Here is a 26,604-nt window from a genome sequence, read left to right as displayed (position 1 = left end):
CACATGCAGTTTCTTCAGCATCAGTTTCCCTCTGCACCTCTGTCCACATCTGGAGCACAATATTTCCCTCCCATACACACTGGCCTCATGTCCTCTGCAGTGTCTGTCAGAGTTTAGGCAGTAAAGTCTCACTGTCACTCACTTTTTACTTGGCAGAAAGAGTCTGCACACACAATATTTTCAGGATGTGATATGCATAGTCTTACCTCAGAGAGTTTCCTTGTGAACAAGGGAAGGACAGGAGAGGAGCTCTAGTTCAGTGAATATAAACCTCAGCAGTAAGCACCCCCCCCCCCCCCCCCCCCCCCCCCCCCCCCCCCCCCCGACGCACCCCCCGCCCCCAACACCCCTCCTGTTACTCCCCACATCCTCCTAACATCAACTCCACCATTTTTTTTTACCATTTTATAATGTAGCTCCACCATTTTACCATATAAAGTGTGCAAACAACTACCTAGTCCTCCTCTTGTTATCTTTGGGCTGGGCTGCTCTTTCAGCAGTCTCACCTCAATAAATACATAAATTATAATTCAGTAAGTTAATCAGTGAATCAGGTAAATGAAAAATGAATTAACACATGGACACGCAGCCATGTAGACAGATACAGAAGACATACATACTGTAACACTTAAAGTGGTGCTCATAAGGCATTCATCCTAGGTGCACTGCAGGCACACTGTATTGATAATTATTCAAATTAGAGCACAATACAATTCATAAAATTTTAAATCAAGGAGAACAAATGTGATTTTCTGACGTTTTTCTGTTCACTGTTATGCAAGAAAAAAATATTTCTGCTTATAAACTAGGTTCATACATAACTTACATTAAATTCTTACATTACAGTCTGAGACATACATTAGAGTGCAAAAAACACAGCCTTTTTCTTTCTGTGCCTTTTATTTATGTTGATTTCAGTTCTTTGTCCTGCTGTTCTTGTTTTCTTCAACCTTGCAGGATTTCCGCTGCAGTCAGACTGAAACACCAAAGGGAGTCAGTTTAAAAGGGAGGGACGACTGGGAAGTCAGGCCATTTCTTAGAAAAAGGTCTGTAAAAGTCAAAATGAAACCAAAGCTGCACTTGTTTTTGTGTCTCTGGTGCAGGCACAGAACAGAACTGATAATATCAAAAATCAAGTCTTGTGCCAGACTTCTGTTAGTCATGTGCCTGTCACTGAGATCAATTAGTGAATCAACAGGTAGAAACAATAAGACACATATGCAAGTGTCAGATTCAGTGAAGTTTCTTTCTTTTCTTTTTTCTTTTTTTTTCCCCCAGCAAATTCAAAAACAGATTTCACAAAAACACATTATTACACAGCAACAATCCTTGTATAACAATTTTGGAAACTGTTTTGATTAAGACATTTTGATTAAGATATATAGGTCCTGTTTTCCCAAACAATCCCCAATAGCAAATTTCCTTTAGCTTGGATGTGGCCCAAAAAAACCCAGCAAAGATGTGGCCCATTTACGGAAGTGAATGACGGCTCATATCCGGCTCAAGTATATGAAAGCTGTGTTTGAACCACAACATAGCCAGACCTCTGCCACAGCTGTACCAACACCAAAAGATAATATGGCTAATGGCTAGTCTTCATACGGCACGCCTGTATGGCTGAGTTCTGGTAAAGCCTAATGGCTTTTATGTGGTCCACATGTGGCTGACAGACCAAAATCCAGATTTTACCCAGAAGCTAACCTAATTTACACCAAACCTTTTACCTGGCTCACTTTCGGAAGTGAATGATGGGCCACATCTGGCCCTAGGGTGTATTAGCTTTAACTGAACCATAACAAAACCAGACTTCTACCAGGAGTAACATACATACATACATACATACATACATACATTGTCCAAACCGCTTCGAGTCACGGGGGGCTGCTGCACACACATTCACACCTAGGGGCAATTTAGTATCTCCAATTCATCTATTCATGTCTTTGGACTGTAGGAGGGAACCCATGCAGGTGCGCTGCGCCAACTGGGTGTGACCAAGTGGATTTTGCAAGTTTGGCACGCCGTGCGCCTTGGCGCAACTACTGCGCCGTTCCTCCTACCGGCGCAAGGGAGGAGAGAAGGCGTGGAGTGGGTTTGACACAGCCGATTCACTTTAAACCAATCAAATGAGTCCCTGTCCTCGCCTTTAAAATGCGCTGCACGAAGGCGTAATGAAAGTTTACACAATTGACATGGAGGGAGAGAGCCGCCGCAACACACACTCAGGACATGTTGCTGGAGCTATCCGCCATGCATCTAACCACCCATCCATCCATGCATCTATCCTTAAATTCGTCTTCCTGACTCCCCTGTCTTTCCATTACCTGCCTGCCTCACATCTCTTTTTTTCCAGCTCTGTCACCGTCTGTTAAAGTTATTGATTTTTTACGAGCAAATATAAATTTAACTGTGAAGCCCCCATTTTTAATGAATGTTTTTACCTCAAAGGATAATCCTCGCCATATTCATATAAATAGCCTACATGTTTGTTTTGCAACGTTCAACTCCATCACTTACTGATGCAACAACACACTAGAGATTAAAACAAAATCCGGTTCATGAAAGCTTTTACATTCGCTGTTCTAAACGTCAGAGTCTGGCAAGGAACTGATACATTTTACATTTTCGATTAGTGTGGAATCAGGGTTTCCTTAGAAAAAATTGGCACCGGACAACATGACCGGCAGGTTTTCAATTTACCGGACAAATGTTTGAAATTCCGGTCAAATATTATCTGAATTTACTGAGCTTAAAATTATATGCAGGTTATATAAGAATGATATCAAGGCATGTCAATTTATAGCGTAATCTTTTTATTGAAAAGCAGGCTGTATCAAATTAAATGAGCGCCGAGTGCAAACAAAAAAAAAAAAAAAAAACGGGATCATACCATTTTAATAACGTGGAGTGCTGCCAACTTGAAATCAAATAGATGCAATAAAAACTTAATTCAGCAGCTGAAATAAAATCGAAAGTCTCAAGTGTCTCTCCGCAACTTGCAATGCGCATCAGTCTTGTGACCTTGTTCTCCACTAGGCGACTTCGCTGCGCTGTTTTGATCCGGTTCTGCAGAAAAAAAAAAAAAAAAACCTCTCTCTCTCTCTCCCTCTGGTACACCGGAGACAGGGATCACGCAGTCTATTTTTTTTTTTTTTTAATTTATGAATAAAATTACGTGGAAATTGACTGTTTTAATAAAATTCAAATTGTGAATATTTTCACCGGACATTTAAAAATTACCGGACTTTGGCAGATTTTACCAGTCATAGTCCGGTGATTACCGGATAACGGAAACCCAGTGTGGAATATTTATAGATAAGGAAGAAGAACTGTGTAGTTAACAGGAGCAGCTCCAGACACCACGACTGGAAAAAAGACATCACCGTACTGGACACATTGTTTGACTGACAGGTGATCAGGTTGGGTTTCATTACGCTGCCAAACGGTGCCAATCTCCTTTGATCTGACATCAGATGTGACAGGACAGTCGATATGGAGATACATTTATGTGCTGACTGAGATAGTAGCATTGAATAGTGTTTTTTTGTGGTTATTTATTGCATTGTTACTGTGTCTGACAGTCTGTGAGGTTGTGGTGACGTGTGCGCACTGCCCGCCTGTCAGCCAAACTTCCACTGCGCCGGCCCCGCACTTTACTTTTAGTAGGTACTGCAGCTGCCCTTACAAAGTATGTAGTTTAGTATGAAATATGCATGCATATGCATACTATTGGGACACACTACATACATCGTCCCTGAAGTCCGGCCCTCTCGCTCACGTCCTCCTCCGTCCGTAGCGGCAAATTTGAATGTTGTTGTCAAAATGCTGGTGCTGTTTCATACTGAACTGTCGTCTGTCATATTTATTATCTTCTGTCTTCCTGTCACTTCTGCTGTCACTGAGCGAGTTTTGTGCGATATGTGTGTTTTTTGTTGTCCTCTGTATGTGGGCGTGGCTTGTACGCACAACTCAGTCAGTGCGACGTAACGTCCGCTGCGCATAGGATTGTGGGTCAGAATGGCCAGAGCAGCATGCTGAAATCCATACTGCAAAATCTGACCGGATGTAGTAGAACATCCTGGTACTCTTGGCATACTGCATCTGACATACTATGTATTGGGACATACTAAATCTTTTTTTTCCCTACTAAATAGTATGATAGTGTGAGTATTGGAACGCAGGGCTGGTTTCAGGAGGCGAGCTTTTGGCGCACCTCGGCGAAGACTTTTGGCACGAAACTGTCACTGCGCCAAGCTGAATCTGTCGACACCTCCCCCTGCTGCGCCGCCACTCCCATCTCGGCGTACCTCGGTCTGCGAAACTTGGAAACCGTTCGCCTCTCGCGTTGCGCTGCTCGAAACTAGCTCTGTGCGGGGTGCACCTCACTACGCCACCCTGCGCTGCGCCGGGAAACTAGAGCCCATGATGTTTGTTTGGCTGAGTACAGAGGAACCAGGTCAGGAAGCTCTGCCGTCTGCGCTGGGGGCTGCCCACGGCCCAGGCCAGGACGCCACAGCTCAGGGGCCCACCAAACTACAGGTAGGCAGAGGACCCATGACACTGCAGCGGGGCACCACCACAGAGCCACAGAGCCCCCACCCACCCCAGCCGGTGCACCCCACGAGAAGAGACATCCCAGCCCCAGCCGAGAACAGCCCCCAGCGCAGAGGGCCCCCACTGAGGAAACACTGGATATATGGGATAAAAATATGAAAACATATAAAATAAGAATATAAAAAGTATATAGAGAAATAAAGACATATAAAGTAAAAATATATAAGAACATTAATAAAAGCTAAAATAGGCATGTGTAAACATACACTATATTGCCAAAAGTATTCGCTCATCTATCCAAATCATTGAATTCAGGTGTTCCAATCACTTCCATGACCACAGGTGTATAAAATCAAGCACCTAGGCATGCAGACTACTTCTACAAACATTTGTGAAAGAATGGGTCGCTCTCAGGAGCTCAGTGAATTCCAGCATGGTGCTGTAATAGTAATGTAATAGGATACCACCTGTGCAGTAAGTCCAGTTGTGAAACTGCCTCGCTACTAAATATTCCACAATCAACTGTTAGTGGTACTATAACAAAGTAGAAGCGATTGGGAACGACAGCAACTCAGCCACGAAGTGGTAGGCCACATAAAATCACAGAGCGGGGTCAGCGGATGCTGAGGCACATAGTGCGCAGAGGACGCCAACTTTCTGCAGAGTCAATAGCTTGAGACCTTTAAACTTCATGTGATCTTCAGATTAGCTCAAGAGCAGTGCGTAGAGAGCTTCATGGAATGGGTTTCCATGGCCGAGCAGCTGCATCCAAGCCTTACATCACCAAGTGCAATGCAAAGCATCGGATGCAGCGGTGTAAAGCACACCGCCACTGGACTCTAGAGCAGTGGACACGTGTTCTCTGCAGTGACGAGTCACGCTTCTCCGTCTGGCAATCTGATGGACGAGTCTGGGTTTGGTGGTTGCCAAGAGAACGGTACATTTCAGACTGCATTGTGCCAAGTGTAAAGTTTGGTGGAGGGGGAATTATGGTGTGGGGTTGTTTTTCGGACGTTGGGCTCGGCCCCTTAGTTCCAGTGAAAGGAACTTTGAATGCTTCAGGATACAAAGACATTTTGGACAATTTCATGCTCCCAACCTTGTGGGAACAGTTTGGAGCGGGCCCCTTCCTCTTCCAACATGACTGTGCACCAGTGCACAAAGCAAGGTCCATAAAGACATGGATGACAGAGTCTGGTGTGGAAGAACTTGACTGGCCTGCACAGAGTCCTGACCTGAACCCGATAGAACACCTTTGGGATGAATTAGAGCGGAGACTGCGAGCCAGGCCTTCTCGACCAACATCAGTGTTTGACCTCACAAATGCACTTCTGGAAGAATGGTCAAAAATTCCCATAAACACTCTCCTCAACCTTGTGGAAAGCCTTCCTAGAAGAGTTGAAGCTGTTCTAGCTGCAAAGGATGGGGCCACATCATATTAAATCCTATGGTTTAAGAATGGGATGTCACTCATGTTCATATGTGTGTGAAGGCAGCCGAGCGAATACTTTTGGCAATATAGTGTATAAGAACATTTAGTTAAGAGCCAAAACAAAAGGTATAGGGTATAAAATAAACATTAAATAAAAGTCAGGTTAAAAAAATTTACAGCTAATAAGATCTTCCCTCCACTTTTAAAAGCTACTGATCTCTGGTAGCTTTTGTATTATCCTCTGTGGTTGTTTTACATTGCAATATGCTTAAAAAAAACAGTTGTTAGTTTGATAGAAAACTAATGTGAGAAAAGTAAATCAAGAGCAAAACAACAGCATTTAAATAAGCAAGTAACACAGGCTAGAGATGACAAGAGGCCAACATTTCAGCTGCCAGGTGATTTCCCGTAAATGGTCTGAATTCTCTCCACCGTGTGCGGGGCGGTGGCGGCGGATCCCCACAGCCATCAGGAAACATCTGCCGGATGTTTGTTAGCAGGCAACTGATTCTTCTTGCCATGGTGACTGTGACACATAATGTCACCAGTGCAATAAAAACATCAGTGTAGCACCACTGCCTGAATAGGCTATTGTTGTAAAAATATGCAAAGGGTTGTCCTGTTGCAAAAATCAAATGAATAGGAAGCCAAAGGAGTTGGAGTAGCTCAGCCAAACCACTCTGTGTTTCTTCCTCTGTAAGGCTGGAACAGAAGGGTGATGGTCTGTCGTGGCCACAGAGGGAATTAAACACTCACATCTCAGCACAGCTGGACAACATAAACTGTCCCACACATAGAGGGGCTACAACATGTTTTTCTAGACTTGTCAGCACCAATTTCTGGGCTTGAGAGCAGGATAAACATATTTGAATATAGGAACATCATGACCCTATGACCTCTGGAATCTACAATGCATATAGAGAGAGTATTGAAATCATATTATCATCCTCCAAGCAGAAAAATAGGCCGATGAGTTGGAAGAGAAGGCAACTTATTCATTTATTTATGAACAGATGCAGAAACAGTGTCATCATCCATTTTACTGACTTTGTCCATTTGATGTATAAAACTTAAGAAAAGTCAACATCCATCCACTTTTTCTCTCTGTAGGCTGGCAGGTGGGACTTCACCAATGTCCATAGCTGCTACCTGCATCATTCAGGACCTAAATGTCTTCATCAGTACAACACAACTTCCAAAAGTTGTTATGTAAGGATTTTTGCTCCATATTTCATGATGCCAACAACCGATTGTTTGGGAAAACAGGACCTAAAAATCTTAATCAAAATGTCTTAATCAAAACAGTTTCCAGAATTGTTATACAAGGATTGTTGCTGTGTACTGTTGGGCCGCATGCCTCTGTGACTCGGACAAAGGCAGGCCTGCACACAAGGCAAAGCCTGAACTGAGGCCTACATGTAAGCTTAAAAGCCTGATAAGGAACAAAAGGCGCCAACTCCAAACAATGGGAGTCCACTACAGACTCCACTTCCCATCAGGCCACTCTGTATTCACATCCAGGTGTGAAATTCCCCAAGTTCAAACTCCCAGCTTCCATTGGGCAAGACCCCACTTGAGACCACAGGGGGTCCCGTGATGTCACCTGGGCTATATAAGCCTGGGACTGACCTGCAAGCCCTGCTTCCAGTTGCAGCTCCTGCACCTATAGGGAGTATCTCCGTACGGACACGAATTGACCTGGCCACAGAATCTCCACCTCGCTGGACGAGCAGAGATTTTCCTTGAGCTCCAAAGAGGATCCACGAGAGGACCACTGCGCAACCCAGTGCTCTCATCTACCTGAAGAAGTGAAGGAACCACGGACGCCCCGTTTCTTCAGTCAAGTCGACTCCGCTGTTCCCTCCGCTGCCCCGTCGAGGACCAGCCCCGTCTACCCGCCGGGAGAGCGAGCAGACGCCCGTCAGCATCTGTGCTCTAAGGACCTGAGCCAGACCCCAGGACGGACTCCAACACACGCCGCACTCACTCCGCAAAGCGAGCCAAGTAAGAGGCTTAAGTCTGGGCAGAGTTAGCGAAATAGTAGTGTGTTGATGAACTTGTTTGTTATTGTTGTTGCTGAATATCTTGAATGCTTGCACGTTTGTTAGCATAGTTTGCCACTGTGGGTGAGACCAGTGAGCTGCATTTATCCCCTAAAGGCCAGAGACACTGCAGACCGAGCACAGCTTGTTTGCTGCTTCTCTGAGTGATAAAGGCAACTAGGCAACTGCACGTAACAGGCAATTTGGTGGCTAGCCTCAAGCTGAACACACGTTCAGAAGCGTGTCCAGCCGGCGGCCACCATTAACCACTGTTCTGTTCAAACCTGGTGGTCACTCCCTCTGACCACCCCTTTGGTGGGACGTGCTCCTCCCCGTGGGCGGCGTCCGCCATCTTCCCTCTTTTCCCTTCTCTCGCACCTCCCCCGCTAGACACACACACACACACACACACACACCCATACACACACACACGCACACTCACAATTGCTTGGTGTACATAGTTGTTGTGTCTGTAGAATAGCCGATAATAGATGTTTGTTACTGTAAGCATTATTGATTGCTAATTGATATTGCCAGGTTAATAAACTCTGTTATACTGCAAAGAGAAGTTGTTTGGTATTTTCTTGCACAGATATTGTTTTAAGGGCTGGTTGAGAGGGTCAGTGCTCGAGCTTAACCTTCAGCGTTCACTTTAGGAGTCTGATACCTTTCAGGTATCATATTCTTAAAAGAGGGCGGCACGGTGGTGCAGTGGTTAGCACTGTCGCCTCACAGTGAGAAGGTCCTGGGTTCGATTCCCACCCAAGGTCCTTTCTGTGTGGAGTTTGCATGTTCTCCCCGTGTCTGCGTGGGTTTCCTCCGGGCACTCCGGTTTCCTCCCACCGTCCAAAGACATGCAGGTCAGGTGAATTGGAGAAGCTAAATTGCCCCTAGGTATGACTGTGTGTGTGAATGTCAGTGTTTGTCTGTCTGCCCTGTGATGGACTGGCGACCTGTCCAGGGTGTTTCACTGCCTTCGCCCTATGTGCGCTGGGATAGGCTCCAGCACCCCCCCGCGACCCTAGTGAGGATAAGCGGTTTAGAAGATGAATGAATGAATATTCTTAAAAGAACACCCCTTTTTGTTGAGACTGCTCTTTATTTGGTTAATTGGTCCCTGATTCCAGGGTGGTGCCCCGTTATTGTTAAACAATTTTTAGATAACATTTTGTTATCTGAGTAATTGATAATTATCTTAATAATCATTGATTACTCCCCAATTAACCAAACCCGCTCCTAAGACCCAACAGTACTAATGTAGTTTTGTGAATTTTTTTTGAATTTGCTGAAAAAAAAGAAAAAAGAAAAGAAAGAAACCTTGCATATGTGTCATATTGTTTCTACCTGTTGATCAGTGGCGGTTCTACCCATGTTGTCGCCCTGGGCGAAATTACTGCCTTGCGCCCTTCTGTAATACCCCCACCCTTCCACACACACACACACACACACACACACACACACACACACACACACAGCAAGAACTTCCCAGGCGCCCTCCGGCTGCTAGAGGCGCCCCTCCCACATCAGTGGCGCCAGCACCTGCACAAATACCTTTTTTGGAAAAAATACTTTTTATATGGATAAAATGGTTTGCATAAAAAAAGCCACGGTTGGGCGGGGGCTGGGCGGGGGCTGGCCGTGGCACCGGCCTGAAGCCGACAGGGACAGCGCCCAGGTGTCAGGTCTGTCGGATCTGACAGGTGAGCGGCGCACACAGACTGCCATATAGGCTATGACTGATTCTTGAGAATTTGGATAAATCATGTCCCACTAAGAAAAATGCTATTTCTGCTGGAAATTTACAACATTTTAATGAATAAAAAGAATCAAGGGCATAATCAGGGGGTCCTTTGCACATTTGTAAGGTTCTTTTATAGGTTTATTTTTAATTTGTATTAATTAAATGATTATATGTTGGCCCATGGCCTACAAAACCAGTTGTCCTCGGATAGGAGATAATCATTTCAACTTGATTAAAACAACAAAAAGTAATAATTTCACTGAATAATATCTTTACCACATGAAAGAGTACATCATAATATGTATTAAAAACTACAAACGATGGGTTTTGAACAATATTTACTATTATTTTGTGGTTGCTCAAAATGTGTCCCAGATATTCGTCACCACCGTCAGATATTTATTTAAAAAATAATAATAAAAAAACTACAAGGTCAATTACATTCCTGAGGAGCCCTTTTCAAACCTTCAGCTCTACTGCATGCTTCAAGACCGCTCAGGCTCCTGGAAGTTTGCTATTTTCTCTTAAATCTCTTCATATTTTGGGACACTGCTACTGTCACAACCATAACATGTCAACGCCGTCACTTCTGTATAAAAAATATTAAATTAGATTATGGAATAAAAGTATACTTTTTAAGAAGAGGTCTGATGTAGGTAGCAACAGGGCGAAAACAAGCTGGCTAATGTGAACAACTCATGCTGATCATGTGAAAGAGCAGGTTTTTGTCTCCACCGTCAGACGTCACCACCGTCAGGTTTTCTGTGTGACGGTGATGACTGAAGTCTGAAAAATGCTTATAACAGAGCTCAGGATTGTTATTTTTTGTACCAAATAGTTAAATAAAGTTGTTAAGCAAGAAGCCATTGACTTGAGTGGTATAAATTTTGGAAATGTATGTTTTAATGAGGCCACTGTCACCACCGTCAGAGGCAGTTATATTGGTTTTAAATGAATATGCTTACAATATGTTTCTTTGGTGCTGTTGAATTATTAAAGTAATAATCTCTTTAATACAAAAATATGTTTTTCAAATTTAAAAAAAACATTACGGTGACGGTGTTGACAAAAACAAAATAGCCTAATAACTGGAAAAACCTATTTTATGAAAAAAATGCAAAATGAGGAGGTTGCACCGGTACATTGCTGAACAGCCAAGACCTTGGCCTATAATGATATACCTTCAGATTTTGTAATTTAACACACTTTTTTTTTCCAAAATTAAAACCTGTTTTATCCAAATTCCCAAGAATCAGTGCTATACGTTTCATTATAAATCAACTTGTGTTCACACGCGGCTGCAGCAGCACAACGGACACTGACACAGACAACATGGTTGATTATTGACTGCACAATGTGGCATCAGGCGAGCCTACAGACTGGTTTACATATGCAAGTAGAATAGGCCTACAGGTGTATTTGCTTAGACCCCCAATATTAGACGAGGGCGTTTTTTCAGAGCATTTTCAATGGAAAAAATATCGTCTTATATTCAGATGAATACGGTGATAGAAAACTGCTTTGCAGTGCTGATGATATTTTTTTTATTTTTATTTTTTTGGCGCTCGTGCCGCCCCCCACGTGACATGAAAAAATGCTGCCCCGGGCGGCTGCCCGCTTCGCCCATGCCTAAAACCGCTACTGCTGTTGATTCACTGATTGATCTTAGTGATAGGCACATGACTAACAGAAGTATGGCACAAGACTTGATCCTTGACATTATCAGTTTTGTTATGTGCCTGCAGCAGAGACACAAAACAAGTGCAGCTGCAGCTTTCACCTTGACGTTTGCAGGCCTTGTTTATAAGAAATGGACTGACTTCCTAATCACCCCTCTCTTTTAACCCTCCTATTATGTTTGGTGTTGTCATGAATAGCCATTTGCGGCTGGATGGGGCAGTAAAAGATGTCAAGGCGGCGATGAGATGTACCAAAACCAATGTTTTTTTATTCACCAAAACAACAAAAGAGGCAATACAATTATGCAGGGTGGCAGCAGCAGCACAAGCAATGAGACGTCACAGCAACCCTGACAAATGTATAGGCTACTGGCGCCAGTTTTACACTCTAATGTATGAATCTAGTTTATAAGCAGAAACAGTGAACAGAAAAACATCTGAAAATCAAATTTGTTCTCTATCATTTAAAATTTGATTTTCTTGTGTTGTGCTCTAATTTCAATAATTATCATGCATGTACAATGTCCTTGCTGCTGAGGTTTATATTCACTGAACCAGAGCTCCTCTCCTGTCCTTCCCTTGTTCACAAGGAAACTCTCTGAGGTAAGACTATGCATATCACATCCTGAAAATATTGTGTGTGCAGACTCTTTCTGCCAAGTAAAAAGTGAGTGACAGTGAGACTTTACTGCCTAAACTCTGACAGACACTGCAGAGGACATGAGGCGAGTGTGTATGGGAGGGAAATATTGTGCTCCAGATGTGGACAGAGGTGCAGAGGGAAACTGATGCTGAAGAAACTGCATGTGTGCGATGATCGACTTGATGTAATGACGTTTAGAATTAATGCTGATTATTTAGACTTTTATACTTTTAATTTTTGGATGTGTATTTTATATGTATTAGTGATGGTAGTAGAACAAGTAATATCAGGAATGTCACAGCGTTTAAAAGTTTGTTTCTCTCTCTCTCTGTGTGTGTGTGTGTGTGTGTGTTTTTGGTACATACTACATTCTGACAATGCGTTCTTGTGTGCAGACTCATCCTGTAGTTCATTACCATCAGCAGCTTGACTACCTAGAAAAAAATAAAAACTTGTGAGTAAAAATAACTTGCACTTCAAGAAGCAAAACCAATAACAAAAGAAAACAGTAAACAAAAATTTAACAAACAAAAATTTAACAAATAAATACTAAAAATATATAATATATAATACTACCACCACTCTATATAATAGCCTATTAAAGGTTTTTTTTTTCAATAAGGACATTTAAATTTTATATTTTGGATGTGGATTTTATTTAGGCTATATTAGTTGTGGTAGTAGAATGACGTGTCTGTGTGTGTGTGTGTGCGCGTGTGTGTGCGTGTGCGTGTGGTGTAGAATGAATAGTCGTAATGTCCCTTTATTTAAAAGTTGACTGTGTGTGTGTGTGTGTGTGTGTGTGTGTGTGTGTGTGAGCTGCAGCTGTATGTGATCTCATGTGATTTTGAAGAGAATATGTGTATATCTATCTATCTACCTATCTATCTATCTATCTATCTATCTATCTATCTATCTATCTATCTATTTATACACACACTCACACAGCCTGCCCCAGAGCAAGCTAGCTTCAGGAATTCCTCCTCCTCCTTCTCACTGATCTGCTTACTTCATGAGGAGGAGGGGGAAGCGGTGCAGCAGAGGACAAGAGGCCAACATTTCAGCTGCCAGGTGATTTCCCGTAAATGGTCTGAATTCTCTCCACCGTGTGTGGGGCGGTGGCGGCGGATCCCCACAGCCATCAGGAAACATTCACAGGGTGTTTATTAGCAGGCAATTGATTCTTCTTGTCATGGTGACTGTAGCTGATGCTGGTAATGTTTTTTTTTATATGTTACCATGGCAACAAGGAATGCCGCTTTAGCGATCGTTATTGTGCCTTTCTTTTTTTTTTTTTTTTGTATATATATATATATATATATATATATATATATATATATATATATATACAGTACAGGCCAAAAGTTTGGACACACCTTCTCTTATTTTCATGACTATTTACATTGTAGATTCTCACTGAAGGCATCAAAACTATGAATGAACACATGTGGAGTTATGTACTTAACAAAAAAGGTGAAATAACTGAAAACATGTTTTATATTCTAGTTTCTTCAAAATAGCCACCCTTTGCTCTGATTGCTGCTTTGCACACTCTTGGCATTCTCTCCATGAGCTTCAAGAGGTAGTCACCTGAAATGGTTTTCACTTCACAGGTGTGCCTTATCAGGGTTAATTAGTGGAATTTCTTGCTTTATCAATGGGGTTGGGACCATCAGTTGTGTTGTGCAGAAGTCAGGTTACTACACAGCCAACAGCCCTATTGGACAACTGTTAAAATTCATATTATGGCAAGAACCAATCAGCTAACTAAATAAAAACGAGTGGCCATCATTACTTTAAGAAATGAAGGTCAGTCAGTCCGGAAAATTGCATAAACTTTAAATGTGTCCCCAAGTGGAGTCGCAACAACCATCAAGCGCTACAACGAAACTGGCACACATGAGGACCGACCCAGGAAAGGAAGACCAAGAGTCACCTCTGCTTCTGAGGACAAGTTCATCCGAGTCACCAGCCTCAGAAATGGCAAGTTAACAGCAGCTCAGATCAGAGACCAGATAAATGCCACACAGAGTTCTAGCAGCAGACCCATCTCTAGAACAGCTGTTAAGAGGAGACTGCGCCAATCAGGCCTTCATGGTCAAATAGCTGCTAGGAAACCACTGCTAAGGAGAGGCAACAAGCAGAAGAGATTTGTTTGGGCCAAGAAACACAAGGAATGGACATTAGACCAGTGGAAATCTGTGCTTTGGTCTGATGAGTCCAAATTTGAGATCTTTGGTTCCAACCGCTGTGTCTTTGTGAGACGCAGAAAAGGTGAACGGATGGATTCCACATGCCTGGTTCCCACTGTGAAGCATGGAGGAGGAGGTGTGATGGTGTGGGGGTGTTTTGCTGGTGACACTGTTGGGGATTTATTCAAAATTGAAGACACACTGAACCAGCATGGCTACCACAGCATCCTGCAGCGACATGCCATCCCATCCGGTTTGCGTTTAGTTGGACGATCATTTATTTTTCAACAGGACAATGAGCCCAAACACACCTCCAGGCTGTGTAAGGGCTATTTGACCAAGAAGGAGAGTGATGGAGTGCTGCGGCAGATGACCTGGCCTCCACAGTCACCGGACCTGAACCCAATCCAGATGGTTTGGGGTGAGCTGGACCGCAGAGTGAAGGCCCGCAAAAGTCAAAGTGAAAGCTGCAGATGCACCTGTTTTTTTGTTCCTGCTGCAGGCACATAACAAAACTAAGGATCACAAGGATCAAGTCTTGTGTCAGACTTCTGTTAGTCATGTGCCTGTCACTGAGATCAGTTAGTGAATCAACAGGTAGAAACAATATGACACATATGCAAGTGTCAGATTCAGTGAGGTTTCTTTCTTTTCTTTTTTCTTTTTTTCCCAGCAAATTCAAAAACATTGAAAAGTGGATGGATGTTGACTTTTCTTAAGTTTTATACATCAAATGAAGAAAGTGAGTAAAATGGATGATGACACTGTTTCTGCATCTGTTCATAAATAAATGAATAAGTTGCCTTCTCTTCCAACTCATTGGCCTATTTTTCTGCTTGGAGGATGATAATATGATTTTAATATTCTCTCTATATCCATTGTAGATTCCAGAGATCATAGGGTTATGATGTTCCTATATTCAAATGTTTATCCCCACTCTCTAGCCCAGAAATTGGTGCTGACAAGTCTAGAAAAACATGTTGTAGCCCCTCTATGTGTGGGACAGTTTATGTTGTCCAGTTGAGCTCAGATGTGAGTGTTTAATTCCTTCTGCAGCCATGACAGACCATCACCCTTCTGTTCCAGCCTTACAGAGGAAGAAACACAGAGTGGTTTGGCTGAGCTACTCCAACACCTTGCTTTGGCTTCCTATTCATTTACATTGATTTGATTTTTGCGGAGAGAAATAGAGAGAGAAGGCCAGTGAGAGAATGACACAACACAGAGAGAGAGAGCAGCCGTCCTCCTGAGAAATCCTGAGCTCCACCATGGCTCTCTAAAAAAGTTAAAAAAGTCAGAACATCAGAGAGTTTTATGGTCACATGGACAGGAAAGCAGACAGTTACACTGAACTATGAAATTCTTACTTTGCTAGTCTTCCTTCCCCACAAGAAAGGAAAAATAAAATGGCATTAACAGGCAACAGACATTTAACAAAAGGAGAAACCTTTGCTGGTGGCACGGTGATGTAGTGGTTAGCACTGTCGCCTCACAGTAAGAAGGTCCTGGGTTTGATTCCCACCAAGCGTCCTTTTTGTGTGGAGTTTGCATGTTCTCCCTGTGTCTGCGTGGGTTTCCTCCCACCGTCCAAAGACATGCAGGTTAGGTGAATTGGAGAAGCTAAATTGCCCCTAGATGTGAATGTCAGTGTTTGTCTGTCTGCCCTGCGATGGACTGGCGACCTGTCCAGGGTGTTTCACTGCCTTCCGCCCAGTGAGTGCTGGGATTGGCTCCAGCAACCCCCCGCGACCCTAGTGAGGATAAGCGGTTTAGAAGATGAATGAATGAATGAATGAGACATCCTTGCTAACACCAGCCTTGTTTTAATGTGTTGTCAATCACTTCTGACGTGTTTCACATCTGTAAGGTATTACAGGCTCATCACATGTAATTATTCTGGTTGATAGCCTAAATTAGTCTGCACCTGTGTCAGAAATTACAGACAAATTACAGACAAAAAAAGGCAAGCGATTTTTTTTCCCAAAAAATTAGTTTTTCTCAATTGCTAAAACACTAAACCCTGTTGTCTGAACCAAATGCTCCATTACCTGAACCCACTGATTAAATCAGTCACTCTTTTGGCAAAACCATCAGCACGTTTCACCTGTTTAGACACAACTTACCAACACATTTGATTGGTGACATGATGCACCTGTGCTGCATAATGGTGAGCACTGGTGGCAAAAGTCAAACACAAGTAAAGCACTGGTGTCACTGGTTGAACACAACAACTCAAAATTGATCCCACTTGTGGCTCATGATGTGAGGGAACATATAGAAGCCAGTTCAGAGAGCACTGCTGTGTGAGGCCCTACAATGGATAGAAATCTGAGAGGAGGAGTTCGTGTGAGAGGAGGTAGAGGAGGTCGAGGACGTCGAGGTGGTCGAGGTGGTCGAGGAGGTCGAGGACGTCGAGGTGGTCGAGGAGGTCGACCCAGTACGGAGAAATGATGCTGTGGCTGAGTAACGCACTTCTCATTTGTATCTTTTTGTACGTAGGCTTACTGTATACAAGCGCTAAGTGCACAAGATTTGTTTTGTTTTTTTTCAACATGCATTTAGCCTACAGTGAACAATAAACATTATTTCTACAGCTTCATGTCCTGAGCATTGTGTTTTCTATTTTTCTATGTAGTGTTTAGTGACTGCTCAGTAGTGTTTTTAATTTTCATTGACTCGGGGCACAATTTACAGTTTTTTTCAATTGCTTACACACATTTTCAAAGCTCTGTGTCTTTTCTCAAAACTTTACACACAAATCCAACTACTGCTCACTCAAAATGCAAAAAGCACCCTATCTACTGCAAAATGAAACACAGTATTCAAAATATTGTAAACACATCTCAACAGCAAGCATTTGTCTCACATCACAAACACATTTCCCATTGTGTCACATACTTGTGTATATCATTTACACACTGTTGCTCTAAATCTAAAGCTCTTTTGTTTCTATGGATTTTCTTGATATATTGCCATATAAGAGTGAAAATACAGTAGCATGCAAATAGAAGTCAACACAAGCAATAATGGAACCAAAAATATTTAATTTTCTGAATAAATCAGTTGCTGTTGTGGATGCAGCATTGTAGGCTACAGCATCAAAGCAAAGTACACCAACCATCACATATGGAGGAGACTGGGGGCCCTATCTTGTGCCACCCGCTATCCGCTGCCACGACCCGCTACCCGCAAATTGCGGATTTAGGAACTTCCGCTATCCCCAAACGGTATCTTGCGCCCACGCTACCCGCTATCAGTTATGCCGACTCCGTCATTTGCGCCTGGAGGTGTGTCCGTGGGCGTGTTTCATGCGCTATCCCTAAAGTTGCTATTTTGCGCACAGGACCACCCGCTATCTGCTATCCCTAAAGTTTGGGCTGTTAGGAGAGCGCGCCCAGGCGGCTTCAATGCGCGCCCCGACGGAGCCTCGCCACGCACACGGTCGGACTGATACCGGGACGCCGCCGGAATGGACTGAGTATATTACTCATATAGACTGTTTAGAGGAAAGACTGTTTTAATTGGACACTTACGCCAGCACGTTTTATTGTTTTATCATAAGCCAACAGCTGTGCTATATTTTTATTTTTAATATTTTATTTGCCCAATCTACCTTGTCAATAAATTAGTTTACACATAGTTCCACCTCTGCCTCTTGTGTGTCTGTGGTGTGACCCGGGGATTTTACTCAATCAGTACAACCTTGCAATGGCGGTTCTAGACCAATTTTACTGAAGGGGCCTGGCTGGGGCCAGGGGTTTTGTCAGAGGGGCACATTCAAAAAAGACAAACACTCATTCAGTAGAAGCCCTGAGAAAATCTACCTCCCTCTCTCCATCGCGGGTTTAGGATTTAGGATTTAGGGTTTAGCGCATCCTGCCCTTAAAGGCAATGGCACCTGGCACACTGATTGGTTTAACTGGCATAACGCCCAAAACACGCCTATGCATAATATAGCGGGTAGTGCAGGTGTTTTGCGGATAGCGGGAGGTGCACAAGATAGCAACTTTTACGGGGGAACGCCTCTTCCTAAATCCTAAATCCGCAAATAGCGGGTTTAGGGAGTCTGGCGCAAGATAGGGCCCTGGGAGTGTGTGAGTGTGTGTGTGTGTGTGTGTGTGTAACTGCTGGTTCGGGGTGAAGCGCTCAGCGCAGACAGACAATACCCCACATCTTGACCAATCACGTGCAGCTTTCGCAGAAAAAATAACCAATCGGCTACTGAAAAAAAAACAACAACAAAAAACACTCCCATTCAGGAGCCGGTTCGTTCTCGAACGACCCGTCACTGTTCCAAAGCGTCCTCCATGAACCTGGACTCCTTGTCCTCTGCGTCTTCCTCTGACTCCCCTGGCTCTCTCTGCATTGTTGTCATCCATTGTTCAAGACAGATAGTTTGACCTCTGACCTATTTATAGGCCTATGTCAAGGAGTGATTGGTTGGTGTTCAGTAAAGCAATTATTGTTTCCACATGTGAGGACAGAGTCTGAGGCACTGATGAATAAGTGTGGCATTTTGATTGGTTGTGTTTGAAATGGGAAATCAAATTACTTCCTGATAGATTTTTGTGTGTCAGCTAGAGAATTGTGTGCACTGATTTGCAAAAAGTGAATAGCTAATTAGAAAACTGTGTCAAGGCTGAGAATTAGTTTATGGTTTTGCTGATTTGAGGTGAAGTTGTGAGGTTTGAGTGAAAGAGTTTAGAAATAGTGATATATATAAAGGTTTTGTGTGGAAGCAATTGAAAAAAACTGGAACAACATAGTTCAGTTTTGAGCAGAGATTGAACTGTTTTGAGGTGAAAGTTTGGTTCTGCAAGAGGAGTCGGAGGTTTTGTGAATGTAGCTTGAAAATTGGGTTTTGTGTTCACAGTTTAGAGAAGAGGAGAGCAACTTTAGAGAAATGTGTCTTAGCAATCGAGAAAAACTGTAAAAAGGGCCAGTCTTGCCGGTCTTAGGGATGTTCGGGTTTTTGGCTGGACCAGAGCTTAAAGGCCGATTTATGCTTCTGCGTTCGCGAAGCGTACGGGGGTTGTGAGGAGTTTACGGAGGTTGTGCGACCGCCGCAGAGCCTTGCTGCGCACCTCTGAAAAATTGTTACTACGCAGACCCCCTGTAGCCCCCAACGCAGGCCCCCCACTGACAACAAGAGCTGTGATTGGTCCACCGGTCTACGTAGGTCTGCAGAAAAAAACGCGTCCCACAGCGTTTTTGCGGAGAATTGCTCAGCGTGTTTCGCAGAAGTATGTTGGACACACATGCCCTGCGTGGCAACTGCGTGTGCGTTGCGTCGAGTGTCCGCAGAAGAATAAACCGGCCTTCAGACAGACGTCAGGTGAATAGGCGGTCCTTCACTGCGTCCGAGGACATACAACTCCAGATACAGCCTGAACAATGGGATCCAAAGATGCATTGAGGATGCATTGGGAACTGTTCACACCTGCACTTACTGCTGTCCACTTGTAATCACCCAGGACACATTTTAATGTCAAGAGGAAATAGAGTCTAACACTCACACAGTCTGACACCCTTTATTCATACAGCTGGGCATCAAAATTCAGTATCCTCAAATATCTCGCTACTACAAAGTACTGGACAAATGAAGTATGGACTCTAATTTGTCACACAAAGGCCAAAACTCACAATAAACCCTTTGGCATCTTAAATTAAAATGCAAAGTGTGTGTGTTCATGAAAGTACCTGCAACTGCTGTGCTGCCAATCAGTGATCGTAGGTTAGGCCTGAACATTTCTCATAAAACTTTCTACATTTTAGAGGATTCATTCATACTTATTGAAAGATCAGCTTTCATTCCTGCATAATTTAAACTGTGTATTGAAGCTGTGTGGTGTTCATGTGACTTAACATGCCTGCTCACTTCATCAGGCCTCAATATCTGGTTAATTACATTACCTTTTTGTTTTTATTAATTTAATTATGTTCAACTTATCAGGCTAAACTTTTCAGACTGATTTATGTTGCTGTATGAGTGCAGTGACACAAGAGGCATGACATTTTGACATATTTTATTGAAATGATACAGCTAAGACAAAAACTATTAGAGAGCAAGTTTTATGAAAAGGCACAGAGCTTGACTGAAGCAAGAATAACATCAGGTGTCCACAGCAACAGAAATACCAGGAGAACTGGTTCCATCTCACATCACATTTGCAGTGAAGTAATGCAACATAACGTTGGAGAATCTGGATCCTTCCAGTCATCAGATAGACATTAGCCATCTCTCTAGTAAATATTTATCTTTGGGAAAATCATAAAAACCCACATTTATATCTTTTTTTTTTTTTTTTATAGCAGAAGGATGCTACACAGTAGTGGTGGTTTCCCATCAGCCATGCTGATTTTTACCTCCAGTTTCCAAACCCAAAAACCAGCTAAGCTTGGCCCAGCATACTGCAAATTACATTGATTTAAATTTCATGCCTCATACTATGAAAAACAGTATGTAGTACATACTGCATACTGTGTTTGCCTGTAGTAAACATATATAGTCTAACATTTTGTGAGTATGTATACTGAAAATTGTGGGAACAGTGATGATTTACACACATGCAGTTATAAAGGTTCTTGCACACCAATGGCATTAGTTAATTGCGAATACTTCGTATTTTTTTAAACTCATAACATGCAATCAGTACTTGCACATAGATCGCGAAATATGAAAAGTTGAAATACGAGACATTTATTTTCCGCAACAAGCTTGATTTTTTTAGGCGAACAAACTGCAGCAGCCAATCAGCAGTCTCCATTCACAACAACAGCATTAGGTCAGAGCCTGCAGGAGAGGCAGCGTCTCTCCTCAGTAGTTGTCCACTAAAATATTCTGACAGCCTGCCTCACACAGACAGCCAGTCGCTGCTCTGGGTCAATGGGATCCTGATAGTTGGTTCTCTGTCTCTCTGGATGTGGTGCCAGCAGACCCAGGAGAGTCTCGGACTGTCCCACGGACATCCCAAAATAAGTTTGGAAACGGTCTTGATACAATTTTAATTCCTGCATCAGCAGGTGGGATTCCCCTCCTCTATCCCTGCTCTGTAAAAGCGGGTGTACCCAAAATCTCCTCTTTGGACGGATAAGCAATTCAATAATGACAAGGTCCTCATCGGAGGACGAAGTTGAACGCTCTCCTGCGCGCTGCGGGATTTATATATCGCAATATGCACATTCGCATTGCTGATTGGTGTAAATAGTTTAAGGTGAAATTTTCACCAGTGAGTTTTTTTGCACTTTTGTTCCGCTATTTCGCTATGCATGCCGGTGTGTAACAACCTTAAGTGTCTGAAGTGCAGACTGACTGCTTACACTGAGCTGAAAACAGGGCATGACCACAAACAAAAGCTAAAAAGTAGCTGAAGTGGCACTGGAATTGGTAGTAGTGGTAGTAGTAGTAGTAATAGTAGTAGTAGTAGTAGTAGTAGTAGTAGTAGTATTAGTAGTAGTAGTAGTAGTAATAGTAGTAGTAATAGTAGTAGTAGTAGTAGTAATAGTAGTACTAAGAGAAGTGAGTGGAGGTCACATGACTGCTGAACTGAGGACAAACATAAGCACAACCTGTGAAAACAGGCATAGGTGTGTTCATTAGTCATCTGACTGAAAGCTGAAACAAACGCTCAAAACTCAAATGTTAGGAGTCATGTTGCTTCCAAATGTGCACGAGTTCAAAAAGCAGAAAAGGTTTGGACAGGGAAACAACAGTTAAATTGTTTCAAATTGCTGAGATAATGAGTGTGTATGGGAGAGCCAGAGTGTGTCATGACATCACTCACTCCAGAGAGACACATTATACACATTATGACACATTATATGTCATCTCTGAAAGCTGCAGAAAACTAAAATTGTGACTTCTCAAAACCTATAATATCAAAAATCTGAATAAAAGCTCACTGCAGCAGAACATGTGGTACATTTTAAAGTTTGAATGGTGTCAGCAGCTTCAAACAGTTTGGAAGGAGCTAGACAACAAAATTTCATGGAAGAAAAAAAAAAAACGAATAATGAGGAAGCAAAGAGGAGGGTATAAGTGTGCTTTTTTAAAGGAAGCACACCAATAATCCAACCAGCACCTTGAGTCCAGCACCTTGGGTGCTTGGACTCCTAACAAGTGTGATGCTAGCTGACACCAGCTAAGTTTGAATCAGACTGTTGGACAGATTCAAAAGCTGGGACTTTGGAGGAGTTTTTCTCTTCTGGCTACTTTAGCCATGATCACTGCCTTTTCCCTCATGGCCATCAGGGCCTGAACACGTTGCTTCCAGCCTGACTTGGCCTCAGATTTCTCTCCTTCAATGAGTAAGTCAATGTACTCTGGAATAGAGAGTGGATTTGGTTTGAGTGCTATCTCTTTGAGTCTGTCTGAACACTTTGCTGACCTCTTTATCAGAGTCACCACCTCATCCTGCACTTCCTCATAATCATCCTTCAGCTTTTTTATCAGTTCCTGAACGGTCATCTTGGCCTTTGTGGCTTTTTGATACTTGTCTTTGAGCTCTTGTATTGTTCGTTTTTCTTTAACTTCCCTATACTCCCATTTGTACTTCTGACAAAAATGCACTGTCCAGTGACATTTGCCTTTGCACACAGTGCAAAACCCATCTGATCCCATTGCAGCACAGCGTGCCTTATCGTTATCATTTTGTATGCTACAGGGATCATGGCAGGTTGTGTGACATTGCTGACAGTTGTTGATGTAATATCCAGTGTTGGAAATATCTACTTGAATGGGCTTTTTCACAGTGACTTCAAATTCAAATTTCTCATTTCTAGTGGCTTCTGCCTTATGCTCCTGAAGAATTTGTGTTGCCTCTTTTATCTCCTCCAGCTTTGCTAAGCCGAGTTTAACCTTCATCTGCAAATTTTCAACTGAATTTTCAAGCTGCTCTCGCTCTCTGAGGACCTGCTTTGTCAAAGTCAAGCTTTTGGTTGTTATGACATTCAAAGCTGTGAAGAAGTTCTTCATGCTTTTTGTACCCATGTCCCAAAACATTTGATCAAAATTGCCTTCATCCTCATCTTCATCTTCATCTTGTCCCGATAATTTGTTGTCTGCAAATAATGCCGAATTGTTGAATTTGAAGTGAACTGGGACACCCTTATTTGTTTTAGGACAGGGGACCTCATAGGCAACGATTGCCTCAAGAACTGGTGGGCGCTGGCCGTCTGCAAATGTCACCAGAATTCTGATGTTCTCGGCCACGTCTTTGCCAAAGATCGAGAGCACTGAGTCGAACACATATTTCTGTGTTGGTGTGGGTCGAGCTAAAGAGGCTTGAGCTACAAAACACACAGCGTCTATGTCACTGACACCGTGTTTTGCTGAGAACAGATTACGCAGCTGTTCTGTGATCAGCTTGTCTCTTTCTATTCCTCTTGTGTCCCCAAAACCTGGTGTGTCAATAATTGTCAGGGAATAGTCTATTTTGAATCCCTCTTGGTGGTTGATTTTGTAAACAGTGACTTCAGAAGTCTGGCTTTCATCTTGTGATTTTGACTGACCCTCATCAACTAACTTGAACCGATAAAAATCTTCCCATTTGACATCAAGAATGTAATTGATCATCCCATTGATAAGTGTTGTCTTGCCAGCTCCAGTTGCTCCAAGAACCATGATAGTGCGATTACGTTTCAGGGACTGTTTCCCAAAACTGAAACGCCTGCACCCTTTTATATGAAGCTGCTCTTCTGTCAGAAGAACTTTGTAAATAGAGAGGGCTTCTGTCTGTCCTTTATCAGGTTGTAGAAGTTCACTCTTGCCTTTATCTGTCAGTTGGCCGGCGTCAGCCGGCCGTTTAGGGCCACTGATCATGTTGAAGAAAAAATTCATCGTTGTAATTGTTCAATCTTTGAACTGTTCAGAGACCAACTTTAAAAATCAGATACCAGGACCAGTGTTCTGCAGATGTAGGCTGTCTCAGATGAGAGCTGTCACAGTCAGAGACGTTTATCTTGTCGTTGATTGAGTCTGTTCTCATGGATTGGATCTGGATCTGGATGGATCTGGTCAAAACTGCAAAAATAACAATACACAAAATTCAACTTATAAAGTAAGTCTTATGTATATACCCTACATCTGCTCCATTGACTTCATACAAAGACTGCATCTGACATATTTGCTTAAAAAATGTGGAGTGATATCTACATTTGGTAACACAAAACAAACCATGCATTCACACTCACACAAGTCACCAGAAGTAAATTTATTTCCTACAGAACAACCACAAATCAGCTGGTTTGTTGTTGCTCAGCGAGTTTGTCTGAACATTTCACTGTCACTGGTGTCAGCAGCCAATCAGATTTCTGCACTTCCTTGTTTCTGGTGTTGTGTAATTTAATAAACAGCAGTTAAGACAAGTTGATTATAAATTGTAAACCTGAATAACCTGTTTGTTGATGGAATAGTTTGAATAGTTTGGAATAGTTGGAATGTTCCAGACTTTTATCTGTTATGAAAAGTTCCTGAGAGTCAAATGTAAATTAATGTTAAAGTGTAAGTATTGAATAAGTGTAAACACAAATAAACAAACAAACAAACAAAACAGCCTACATGGGAAAAACAGAGCATCTAAATGAATTACTACATACTGTACTGTACCTGTGTGTTGTCAGTCCAGTGAGAGCAAAGCCTTGCTGTGATTTAGAAATGCTCCTCAGGACATCAGCAGGGGTCTTTAAAAGTCCTAAAACACAATAAAAACAACCTGCTAAACATCTGCAAATCAGCAACATTAATTCATCCTTATGTGTATCTGGATAATGACGAGTTTATTAAATGACTGTATTCAGATTTGAAGGTGTCAGAATTTTTTTTCTATTACTTCTTTGTCATGCATGTGACACAAATCAGATTTTTTTTTCAGAGTAACGAGAACAATGAGAAGCTAAAAAAAGTACACACACACACACACACACACAGGAATAAACTTTTAAATAATGGGACATTACTACTATTCATTCTAGCACCACAACTAATATAAATAAAATGCTCATACAAAATATAAAATTTGAATGTCAAAAAAAAAAAAAAAAAGAAAACACACACACACACACACACACACACACACACACACAGAGGAACAAACTTTGAAACGCTGTGAAATTACTGCTACTTGTTCTACTACCATCACTAATACACATAAAATACACATCCAAAGTATAAAAGTCAAAATAATCAGTATTAGTTCTAAACACCATTACATCAACTTGATCATCACACACATGCAGTTTCTTCAGCATCAGTTTCCCTCTGCACCTCTGTCCACATCTGGAGCACAATATTTCCCTCCCATACACACTGGCCTCATGTCCTCTGCAGTGTCTGTCAGAGTTTAGGCAGTAAAGTCTCACTGTCACTCACTTTTTACTTGGCAGAATGAGTCTGCACACAAAATATTTTCAGGATGTGATATGCATAGTCTTACCTCAGAGAGTTTCCTTGTGAACAAGGGGAGGACAGGAGAGGCACTCTGGTTCAGTGAATATAAACCTCAGCAGTAAGCACCCCCCCCCCCACCCCCACCCCCCCGCACCCCCCGCCCCCAACACCCCTCCTGTTACTCCCCACATCCTCCTAACATCAACTCCACCATTTTTTTTTCCATTTTACCATGCAGCTCCACCATTTTACCATATAAAGTGTACAAACAACTAGCTAGTTTTCCTCATCTTTGGGCTGGGCTGCTCTTTCAGCAGTCTGACCTCAATAAAAACATAAATTATAATTCAGTAAGTTAATCAGTGAATCAGGTAAATGAAAAATGAATTAACACATGGACACGCAGCCATGTAGACAGATACAGAAGACATACATACTGTAACACTTAAAGTGGTGCTCATAAGGCATTCATCCTAGGTGCACTGCAGGCACACTGTATTGATAATTTTTCAAATTAGAGCACAATACAATTCATAAAATTTTAAATCAAGGAGAACAAATGTGATTTTCTTATGTTTTTCTGTTCACTGTTATGCAAGAAAAAAATATTTCTGCTTCTAAACTAGGTTCATACATAACTTACATTAAATACTTACATTACAGTCTGAGACATACATTAGAGTGCAAAAAACACAGCCTTTTTCTTTCTGTGCCTTTTTATTTATGTTGATTTCAGTTCTTTGTCCTGCTGTTCTTGTTTTCTTCAACCTTGCAGGATTTCCGCTGCAGTCAGACTGAAACACCAAAGGGAGTCAGTTTAAAAGGGAGGGACGACTGGGAAGTCAGGCCATTTCTTAGAAAAAGGTCTGTAAAAGTCAAAATGAAACCAAAGCTGCACTTGTTTTTGTGTCTCTGGTGCAGGCACAGAACAGAAC

At 42.4% G+C, this 26,604-nt stretch overlaps 1 protein-coding gene across 1 annotated transcript; it reads right to left on the bottom strand.

Moving 5' to 3' along the window:
- Positions 1-20,534: 20,534 nt before the first annotated feature.
- On the bottom strand, positions 20,535-25,740 carry LOC115375664 (uncharacterized). The gene is made up of 3 exons (XM_030075147.1): positions 25,716-25,740; positions 24,890-24,974; positions 20,535-24,304 (listed from the first exon to the last, which is right to left on the bottom strand). Exon 3 carries the CDS (start codon positions 24,119-24,121, stop codon positions 22,454-22,456), a length of 1,668 nt encoding a protein of 555 aa, XP_029931007.1. The 5' UTR covers positions 24,122-24,304; positions 24,890-24,974; positions 25,716-25,740; the 3' UTR covers positions 20,535-22,453.
- Positions 25,741-26,604: the final 864 nt, after the last annotated feature.

Source organism: Myripristis murdjan, chromosome 17 (assembly GCF_902150065.1).
Source record: "Myripristis murdjan chromosome 17, fMyrMur1.1, whole genome shotgun sequence".
NCBI lineage: Eukaryota > Metazoa > Chordata > Actinopteri > Holocentriformes > Holocentridae > Myripristis > Myripristis murdjan.
This window is presented reverse-complemented; position numbering and strand designations above follow the sequence as displayed.